Source organism: Xyrauchen texanus, chromosome 26 (assembly GCF_025860055.1).
Source record: "Xyrauchen texanus isolate HMW12.3.18 chromosome 26, RBS_HiC_50CHRs, whole genome shotgun sequence".
NCBI classification, from domain to species: domain Eukaryota; kingdom Metazoa; phylum Chordata; class Actinopteri; order Cypriniformes; family Catostomidae; genus Xyrauchen; species Xyrauchen texanus.
The window spans coordinates 35,767,280-35,778,394 of record NC_068301.1 but is presented as its reverse complement, the minus strand read 5'-3'; the positions used below and the strand labels follow the sequence as shown (position 1 = coordinate 35,778,394).

General features: G+C 42.9%; 1 protein-coding gene across 4 annotated transcripts in view; it reads right to left on the bottom strand.

Annotated features, from left to right (window-relative positions):
* Positions 1-218: 218 nt before the first annotated feature.
* The window catches only part of LOC127619953 (AT-rich interactive domain-containing protein 1A-like), a 91,079-nt gene continuing 80,182 nt past the window's right edge, over positions 219-11,115 (bottom strand). For 3 of the 4 annotated variants that reach the window (XM_052092992.1, XM_052092994.1, XM_052092995.1), the window contains 10 exons: positions 10,869-11,078; positions 10,503-10,707; positions 5,675-5,807; positions 5,341-5,513; positions 4,818-4,959; positions 4,400-4,510; positions 4,157-4,253; positions 3,242-4,028; positions 3,022-3,152; positions 219-2,839 (listed from right to left, as the gene is read on the bottom strand). In XM_052092992.1, coding sequence (XP_051948952.1) covers positions 944-2,839; positions 3,022-3,152; positions 3,242-4,028; positions 4,157-4,253; positions 4,400-4,510; positions 4,818-4,959; positions 5,341-5,513; positions 5,675-5,807; positions 10,503-10,707; positions 10,869-11,078 — 3,885 coding nt within the window. In that variant the 3' untranslated portion in view covers positions 219-943. The remainder of the gene's footprint in view (positions 2,840-3,021; positions 3,153-3,241; positions 4,029-4,156; positions 4,254-4,399; positions 4,511-4,817; positions 4,960-5,340; positions 5,514-5,674; positions 5,808-10,502; positions 10,708-10,868; positions 11,079-11,115) is intronic. The other variant, XM_052092993.1, reaches the window with a different exon arrangement.

Genomic DNA, 11,115 nt, shown 5'->3' with positions numbered 1-11,115 from the left:
CCTTTAATTCATCAAAGATTAAAAATGGTGAAGAGCGCCATAAGATGAGAAAGAAAAAGAGCAAAGTGTAATTTACAACATCATTATATACACTGCAGCCTGGACTGCATCTAGAGTGCAAGACCAGTCCTAAGAGGTGATTTCTTTAAGGGTCAAGTCATACAATCGAGGGACAAAGAAGAGGTCAGGGTGTTGTAGGTTCACGTTACTTTGGGGGGGCATTTTTTCTTCTCTCAACATGAACTAAAATCATTTTTAAAACTACTACAGTTTTTTTGCTGCCAAGCCAGCATTATCTCAGTGTGAAGTGTTGTTACAGTATGGTTACAGTTTTAAGGTGTACAGTACAGAAAACGTCCTACAATCTACTGCACAGGCCTCCCATTTACATGTCTGTTCACACCCAATGACCTGGTTCCTTTAGGGCTAAATATATATAATCCAAGTTACAGCAATTTATACCACACACCAGAGTCTGTGAGTTTGTTTAGCCTCCAAACATGAACCAGATTATGGTGGTTTCCATGCCCATCTTTACCATGAAGTTATCATGGGCACGATTTTTCCCCAAACTCACTGTAAACGTGACAGCAACTTTGGTTACAGTTTTTTTTTTTTGTCATTTTATTTTTATTACAAAAAAAAATTCCAGGGCAGCGCACTCTTGCAGGCGAGGGTCTCAATCGGCACATCAGTGTTAGTTTTATTCTTATCCGTACGTGTTAAATCCATTATGACTTAATGGTATATCCTTAAGAGCGAAGCAAGGGTAGACAGGATAGACAATGGAATCTGAGGTGATTTTGCATAAATAAAAAAAAAAAACAGTCAGTTTTGCTGTTAAATTTTCTCCACTCACGCAGACAGACACACACACACACACACACACACACACACATAAAAAAAAAACAAGTGGGGGAAAACATGATCAAACCCACATCTGTCATGAATGGCCAATCAGAAACAGTACGTCACAGATTACATGGGACACCAAAGAGTTCATGAGTGGGGACACCGATATGTCCAATAGCCTTGACTCATACAGCGTGAACTCCGAGTGGTTCTCTTCTATTTTGGCAAGGGCATGCAGGGCACGTGCCGCCCGCCGCATCATGTCCACACTAGTGGGCTCAAAGTGTGCACCTTGTAAGTGTAGTAACGAGCTCTGACTCTGATGGAACTGAGTGGCTGCAAGACTGTCCTCCAGGAAGCCAAGAAGGTTTCCAACACTGCCTTTTTGCACAGCAACAGCCCGAGCTGCGACGCTGTCACCGTGAGCCAGGTTAGCTAGCAGCACCACTGCCATTTCTCGACAGACGGGCACTTTGCGGTCGCCAACCATCCGCACAAGAGAGCCATAGATCTTCTCCAAACGGCTGAAAGGCGGCGTAGCCAGAATGAGGTCAACATTGTTATCCTGGATGCTAAGCTTACTGAGTGTTTCGAGGACCAGTCTCTGAGGAGAAAGCGTCCCATTGAGTCCCAACGTAGGGAAGGGGTCAATGGCTTCTGCCGAAGGGCACACGGCCCAATGAAGCAGGCCATCCAGCAGCGGCAGGCAAATACTTTCAGGGTAGACGGAAAGGTCCAGCTGGCCTGAGATGTTTGCTAATGTGACTAAGCAGTTCTCCCGCAGAACCTCAAGACAGTCCCACCACCACTCATCTCGCTCGTAGCGGACACCTTCATCCTCTTCTTCCTCTTTCTCGTAGGTGACTGGTGCTTGCTTGCGTTCAGGATGCCGGTGGTGCAGTAGGACAATCCGGCCCAGTAACAGCAAAAGACCTGGATGCTTTGACATCTCCAGGTCATTACCGGGAATAAAGGAAAGGCTGCGAATGATGTTGGAAACGCATATGCAGCGGCGAGCAAGGGCATCCTGCCAATCTGAGTGTGTACAGAGTGGGGTCTCATCCTTGCTGTGTGGCTCATCCTCCAAGATTTTAATATTGCGTCTCTGTTGTGCATGGTCGATGCCAAAGATAAACTTTTTGTTCTCCTTGTCGCTCTCATGGTTGCCTCTGACTGCTTCCTCTGTCACGGAGCCTTGCCGAGCCGACAGCACGTCATCAATGGTGGCCGTTATGCTTGTCGACGTACTAGCTGTTGTAGTGCTTTTGTCCTCTGCTGGCTGAAGTTGTATTTGTGGTTGTTGCTGCTCTACACTTGTCTGAGCCTTCTCTGTGTCATTCATAATAGGTTTCACTACATGAGGAACCTTTTTACGAGTCGCAACATTCACTGGCACCGGTTTCTGATGCTTCAGCAGCTCCATCTTGCTCTCAAAATGAGTTTGTATGTGCTCTGTGGTATCTCCACCACCCACACTCCAATGGATCAAACCACTATCGAAGGCTTGTCGCCGGCCTAATTTACTTGTCTGCCCAATCACAAATGGGTCTTTCTTTCTCATTATCTTGATGGGTAGCTTGTCAAATTTACTAGCTTGCTTTGGCCTCTCCTGGGCAGCACTCCTGTCTTGCAAAGGTGTAGATGATCTGAGGTGATCATTACAGGAAGAATCCTCTACATCCTCCTCTTCTTGGTCAAGCTTGTCGTTGGATTTTTGGACCACCGTGGTCTCCTCTTTCTCTTGCTTAACTTGGACCTGTGATGTCTGCACAGTATCATTTTCTACATCATCTTCATCATCGTCTTCATCATCTTTCATCTGCTCTGCCTCTGGCCCCTCCTCATCAGACATTTCAGAGTCAATAGCATCTGGGTCAATCAGGGTACGTTGCCCAGTGTCTCCAACCTCATACTCTTTCAAGATGCCAAAGATCTCAATGAGGCACCTTCTGAAGTACTCAACAATGAGCTCAAGGAAGCCAGGAAGCTGCAAACGAAACAAAGAATGTAAATGAGAATCAAATGATCAACAACAAGAAGACACCACCAAATTCATACCTTTCAAAGCACAAAAGAAATGGAAGAAATGAAAAAGAAATCTAATCTTAATAGCCGGTTTTTGGACAACTCAACCATCCCAACCAATCCCTTGTTGTGATGTTTTCTCACCTGGTTCAGACTGAAGGTAGAAATGCTGTTGTCATCATATAAAAGAATATTTATGGTGTCCAAGGCCCAAGTGCTCTCAGCTAACAAGCCTGATTTGAGGGACATCATGACTCTCCAGGCCTCTGGCGTTCCTAAAACGCAACAAATCCCAATATTTAGACCCCCCCAAATTTAATCAAGACACATGAATTCACAAGGAAAGATGCAATAAGCCTCTTACCAATCTCTTTCATGGTAAGCCGACGACGTGGTTTCAGAAGGGGCTGTGAGGCTTCTATAGATCCTGGTGGGAATGCCACATCTCTCCGTATCAGAGGGGGCTGCACTGGTGGCTGGGAAATATGTGAGGCAGGAACCGGTGGTCCAGCCTTCTGAATTTTCATCCCAGAGTGCATATAAGGGGACTTACTGGGTGAGATCCTGCTCTCCATTGGTCTTGGCATGGGTGCGGGGCTAGACACCTGTGGAATGTGGTTCTGAGAGGATTGATAGTTGGGCTGAAGAGGTCTGGACATTGGTGGTCCAGAGGCTCCAGGCCCATATGGGGGCTGCCGCTGGTTAACATGGCCAGGCCAAGGACCCTCATGATTCATGCGCTGGTCTGAAGGCATCATGTCTTCTGAGCGATTCATGACATGGTATCCTGGACCCTGAGATGGGACACCCTGACGATTATGATAGTTAGGGTAGTTCATCTCATTACGGCCAGGCCACATGGGACCTTGGGATCCATCAGGGCCTGATGGCATGGAGGACTGGGAATTGGGGCCTCCTGCATTAGGCCCTCGATCTCGCCCAAAACCAAATGGAAACTGGCTCTGTGGACCAGGTGGACGTCTGTCTGAGCCAGGATAGGTGTTGTACTGGTTGTACATATCTGGTTGGGATTGAGGTCCACCAGGGGCCTGGGGTCCCTGCTGCTGACCACTGTAGGTGTACATGTCCCCTTCATGACGCTTCGCAGGAGGACCATAAACACCATCAACTGTCCTCTTCTGTGTGTAATTCTGTTTTGAGAGATTTAAGTGATTTGATTTTCTTAATTTGGTCTATACATATTCTCATACATCTGTCTGAATATGTGAATGCAAACCTTCTAACAACATAACCTTTTTTAAAGTTGTGTTGCACTGACCTGTTGCTGTTGTGGGAACATTCCAGGCTGCTGGTTTGGGTATGGTCCGCTAGGAGGAGCACCTTGGCTAGGGTATTGATTACTGTAAGAATCAAGCCTACAAAGCAAAAGGACAGCTTCAGAAAGGGCAAAAGCCATTTGTATTGAATAGTATTTCCATTAACCCCACCCCCCAAAAAAACATTTTCCATTGCAAACAATAGAATAAGTATTTGTGAAGTTGTGAATTATTCTGATTCTAACCGCTGCTGCTGTGGGGGCCTGTTGGGTGAGTACATCCCTGCATCTGCACCGGAAGGCATCATGCTAGGCTGTGGACCCATGTTACCATCTGGACCCAAACTTGATTCTGGTCTGTGAGGAAATAAGAGCATTTGATCAACACACTGCCCTTTGATTAGCTTTTGTGCCAAGCGTTTGATAGGGCACGTTAAGAGAAATCTGGAATACTGCATACATTTGAATTTCAATGTAGCTTAAAGTACAACACATAATAGATGAAAACTGCCTGATTTGTTTTAAAATGTAAAAGCAGCTCAGGAGATGTAGTGAAATTAAAGTTTTAAACAGCATTCATATGATGTCTGTTGTAATTTATCACTTACTATACAAGTTAACTTGCTACACTTAATATGCCAATATTTTGAATAAATGCTCTCACCTTCTGTCATATCCTGGACCATACGAGTACTGTTGTCTTTGACCAATCTGCATGTTACCTATAGGTCCTGGAGGGCCTCGGTTATACTGTTCACCCATGCCACTGTTTGGGCCTTGACTTGGACTCATGAACTGCTCACCTGCTGAAAATACAAGCAGACGATTACACCGATTCAGATATTTCCTGTCATGTATACAGTACTAACAGCAAAGTCAGAGAAAGAGAGTAAAGCAATTATTTTGTTTAGTGATGTCTTGCAAACAAACCACCAGTATAAGAACCCTACATTGTACGTCACATTTGTGAGAACCAATAATTTAGAAGAACGAAAAGCTTGAGAGAATATACAAACTTAGTGCTACTGAAAAATTGTACAAACTTTCCCATTGGGATACAGTATTTTTAGCAATACAAATTATTCTAGGATAAGAACAAATCATTTTTAACATTCGCAAGAACCAACATCACATCACAAAGAACATAACTTGTAACATACAAACAGATAACTTCATATTTCAGTCACCTTTTCTCATACCACCAAAGGGGTCCTTATTGGGCTCAAAAGGTGCCATACGGACCATCAAGTCTTGTCCACCCATTCCAGGCTGATAACCTGAATTGGGGGTCACTGAGTTACGTCTGGCAAAGGCTGGATCCCCACCTTCAGCAAACGGGTCCTGCAAATTCACACTGCTCCTGTGGCAGGAAGTCAGCTCATTTAATGAGAAATATTAGTTCCTTTAAAGCATTTTTTCTTAATTTACAGTCCTGATCCTGAACAACATACAATATGATAAAACAGAATGCTAATGTGATAATGCAGTTACAACATTAAAGTAGTGATTGTAGTTGTTTACCTTGCACCAGGCATGGGGGGCATCTGGCTGTGCGGCGTTGAGGCAGGTGTAGGGGGCTTCAGGTCTCCACCCTCAGCCATGGAGCTGCTGGTAGACTGAGGCGTCTGAGGACCCTGTAAAGATCCTGATCCAGCTGAAACAAACAAACACAAACACGCAAATTCGTCAGTCAGCGAATCCTAGAAGAATTTCAGGTGATGTCAAAGTGTTAAAATGTAAACTCCAAATAACTGTTATAATACACTGGGCATCAGGTTAACTTAAATGCAAAGAAACATGTCAAAAAATCTATTAAGAGTAATACTGCAGCTAACCAGGCATGACACAATAAAGCAACAAGACATTTTGCTTAAATTGTTCAAAAATTCCACTTCATATGGCTGTAAATTAAACAACAAATCTGCTGTTGGCTGTGATTGTTGCCTCCTGTAGCAATAATTACTTTCAGTGTGGACAGACATCATGCATTCTAGGAAATACGCTGAGCTTGGCTCATTTGGCAACCTTCCTCGGCCTGAAATTACACTGCTTTCCATGGTGCTTAATCTCATTTGAGGAGTTTCCCCACCGGTAACACAGCAAGGGGTGCTCTGCCAGCTAAATGTAAATGTTGTATCTCAGTGTGACAAAATATCCTCCCATTACTACCACTCAACCAACAGCTAACAACAAGATAACCATGATCCCATTCGCTTAACCATGTGTTAAAGGACAAATGAGGCAATGAGAAAGCATGTGTGCAAGTAATTTGGCCATTTTGATTCCTTGAATATTCAATTATCATCAACGGAATCGTACAAATTATGCATAAACAAACATGTAAAAAATATCTTTGGATATAGTAGAACTTGTCTAGTCTTATGTTCCAACCTTGTTTTGTTAAAAATGAAATTTTAAACAGCGACAACAACTTTTCATTATATCTGTATTATTATAAATTCATGGCATCATATAAATAAACAGAATGTAAAATTAATACATTTAAAAAAAAGCTAATGTGATTAAAATTATGAAAATCAAAATATGAAATTAAATATACACAGATTAGCCACAACATTAAAACCACCTGCCTAATATCATGTACAGCCGTGGCCAAAAGTATTTGCAGTGACATCAATTTTGGTTTCACAAAGTTTTCTGCTTCAGTTGTTGTGATGTTGATTCACATTGTTACTAGATTATTGTGTAGAGTGATCAGATGCATTTTAAATAATTGCAAAAAGCTTCACTGGCCAAAAAAATTAACTATATCTCTCTATCATTCTGATTGTATTATAGGAGAAGACTGTTTGCTATAAAAGGAGGGAAGAAGTGCTTCCAATCATTGTGTTCTTGTTCACAATGGTTACTTCTAAAGATGTGCAGCCATCATCGATTTGCATCAAAATGGCCTCACATGCAAGGAAATTGCTGCAAAGAATAGTGCACCTGAAAGAACCATTTACCGGATCAAGAACGTCAAGGAGAGAGGACCGTCTCCTCCTGAGGAGTCCGCTACGGAATTGTGTCACCACCAGTGCAGAGCTTGCTCAATATTGGCCGCAGGTGGGTGTGAGTGCATCTGCACGCACAGTGAGGCGAAGACTTTTGGATAATGGCCTGGTGTCAAGAAGGGCAGCAAAGAAGCCACTTCTCTCCAAGAAAAACATCAAAGACAGACTGAAATTCTGCAGAAAGTACAAGGATTGGACAGCAGAAAACTGGTGCAAGTTATTTTCTCTGATGAAGCCCCCTTCCGACTGTTTGGGACATCTGGAAAATCGATAGTCCGGAGAAGAAAATGTGAACGCTACCATGAGTCATGCCAACAGTGAAGCATCCTGAGACCATCCATGTGTGGTGTTGCTTTTCATCCAAGGGAGTGGGCTCTCTCACAATTCTTCCCAAAAACACTGCCATGAACAAAGGATGGTATCAAAACATCCTGCAAGAGCAACTTCTCCCAACGCTCCAGGAGCAATTGGGTGATGATCCGTGCATTTTCCAGCATGATGGAGCAACATGTCACAAGGAACGAGTGATACTGAAGTGACTCGGAGATCATTACATTGAAATTTTGGATCCGTGGCCAGGCAATTCCCCGGATCTTAATCCCATAGAGAATCTGTGGTCAATCCTCAAAAGGAGAGTGGACAAGCAGAAGCCTACAAATTGTGATCACATCAGAGCACTAATAAGTCAAGAATGGATCACCATCAGTCAGGATTTGGCCCAGAAGCTGATATTCAGCATGCCAGAGTGAACTGTACAATTAACACACTGTAAATATTGACTCTCTGCATATATTGAATGTTTTAGCCAATAAAAGCCTTTCAAATGTATGAAATTAAACTTAAAATAAATCTACAAATACTGAAGCAGCAAACACAATTTATGTCACTGCCAATACTTTTGGCCACAGCTGTAGGTCCCCCTCGTGCCCCCAAAGCAGCGCCAACCCGCATCTCAGAATAGCAATCTGAGATTATATTCTTGTAACCACAATTGTACAGATCGTTTATCAGAGTTACTGTAGACTTTGTCAGTTTGAACCAGTCTGGCCATTCTCTGTTGACCTCTCGCATCAACAAGGCATTACACAATATTAGGCAGTTGGTTTTAAAGTTGTGGTTGATTGGTGTATGTGAAGATGCCCCCTTCCTGGTTTGCTTAATATCTTCAATTGCATTATGCTTGCATGTTGTCAAAAGTCTGGTGAGTAAAAACAAATATTCACAAGCCAATGCAGAGTCTTTCTCTGTGTCCATAGAGGGTTTCAGAGTCCAAAACATTTTGAGATTTGTCCACATTTGAAGGTAGTAGAAAGTGGTGGGAATTGCATGTGACCACATTGGAAAAAGTTAATCCGTTTAAAAGGCATTCGAACAGCAGCAAAGTCCCACCAACTCACCTGTCATAAAAACTACAGCTCTAAAACAATAGTTTTAACTGTGTTAAAGATGCAAGCGATTTTAGGCATTCTGGAAATTCCACAGAATGAGCCATTAAAGTAAACACGCCCCCTCTTTTCAAAACATCGCCCTCACCAGATAACGGACACGGAACAGTAGAGCAGCATTGCGTCTACTACACTATGAGAACGTTAAAAATTATTGACAGCCAGGAAGCAAATCAAAGTCTTCTGACTGCCTGATCAAAGAATGTGAATGCGCATCGCTCGCTTACAGAGACGCAGAATAACGGCATTTGCATTTCAGATAAACAGATTATTAAGGTGTATACATGTGCAACATTGTTGGTTCAGTAAAAATGATCTTGCTTGTGCTTCCCTGTATGCACTCACACTAAACTCAAGCGTCAGCTGCTAAACTTTTACATTTATGGCCTTAAATTTTAAAAAGTAAATTTTTAAAAAGACTTTAAGACTATAAGGACCTACAGGTACCCTAAAGTCCCTAATAAAAAATGAGGCCCCATTGTGGCACGTTTGCGTATAGTCATTAGTATCCTTTGATCAGTGTGAAATGTTTTGAATTGGAAAAGAACACCAAGTCACATAATTTATGCTTTTTGTATTCGATCACTGCTGTCATTTCAGAGTAATTGTGTCCATCGTTACCAACAACATGATTACCATGTGTTTTAGTAGAAAAGAGGCAGTGTACATGTGTGTAAATGTCAAGAGACAGGGAAAGATAAAAACTGTGTGTATAAACAGCACGAATGCACGCCACATGTTGCAGCTCATCCTGCAGCCAGCTCGAGGACAATTACTACTGGCATGCTTGTTGGATGACTCATGCCTTCATTCATTAACTCGTACACACACTGGGGTCAATGCCAGGTCAGACGTATCCATATCTCACACTTCACACACAATACCTCCCTCCTCTGGGCAAGGATTTCCCTTTAACATAGATAAAGGGGGAGGGAGGAAAAAAAAAAGGATGAGAATAAAAAAAAAAACCTCCTTCGTTTTTTCCTCATTCATCTATTTCTGGCTCGGATCAGCCCTCCAGGGATTTGCCTGTGTGTGCTTAAAGCACCTGACCCACTGCCAAGCAGACATGCTCTACATCACAGGGGATCCCCTTTACCTCGCCTCCCTTTCCCGCCTAATCTCTGTCTCTCTCACACTCTTCCAAACTTACTCTGTTTTTAACAGGGGATGTACAAAAGGTATGTTGTGCTCTACTCTAGATAAAAAATATTCCTTCTGTCAATCTTTCTCTTTACATTTCTCTCACTCTCTGGCAGAAACAGTTATCCATTAAGTAGGCTAGCTAGAAACTCTGACATTTCAGCAGACAAATGGTATAGTTGCTATACTTAATATGTTCAATTGAATGTGTGATGATGTGATGAATATTAGTGTCTGTCTGCCACGAGCCTGTGGATGCGTTGCAAGAATGTGAGCTACTCTCTGAAGGGAATTGATTTGGAGTCAAGTAAGTGTGAGAAATGAATTATACCACAATTATTGTGATCGCGAGCCTGCAAAGAAGCAAATTATGTTAACACATGTGGTTCACTTCCGTGATTTGGTACAATTGCGTTCATATCAGCAGCAAACTGTACCAGAGTTCAAATGAACCGTACCCCAGAACACCTTTTCAAGTGGACCCGGGTGCGGTTTGTGGGTGAGTTCGGAAAACAGCATTCACCTTATCCAAACAATTCATCATCCAACGCCGGGTGCGCACCAAAAATGCCAGTGTGAAAGCACCCTTAAAAACAGCTTCTGGACCAATGAGAATTCACAATGGGCAGGGCTACGCAACAAGACATTTCAGCTGGTAACGTGGCAAGATTTGATTTGAGCTGTTTTCAGATCATCACCATACCTATAAAAAGGCAAAAACATTCCCTTATTCATGTCTGTACTGACCTGGTGATGGAGGCTGGACCTTGGCTTGGTTCTTTTTTGGGTCACTATTGAAGATTTCAGGTGGTGGGTCTTCTCCTCGCTCGATCTTGCACTCAAAGGCGTACAAACACTGGATGTACTGTTTCTTCAGAGAGCTGGCTGCGCTGCTTGATGTGCCCACATTCAGATTAGTGGCTAATTCCCTCCACTTCTTATTCTTGTTCACCTGATAACAGCAGAAAGAAGATAATAACATTTACAAAAGGATGAAGAGATCCTTCGGTGTAAGCATATCAATAAGCTTTAAAGACAACATGAAATAAAAATGACTCATTCACTTTCTCTACCCCTGAAATAAATATCAAGTAATTTAACTTTTCTCCACACCTGAGTGAGGCCGCCGATCTCTTTGACAGACACATAGAGGCGGAAGAGGTCAAGGGGCTTGCGGCCCACCGCAGGGAGATTGTTCATGCCCATGGCTTTCTCCTCGGCAAACGCCAGGTATCGGTCCACCCACATCTTCCTCTCTGGTTCTGGACCCAGTTCATATAAACGAGTGATCTTCTCATTAGTGGTTGTAGAGGAACTCGATTTCTGCCAGGACATAATAAAAATGGAAAAACATAAGATG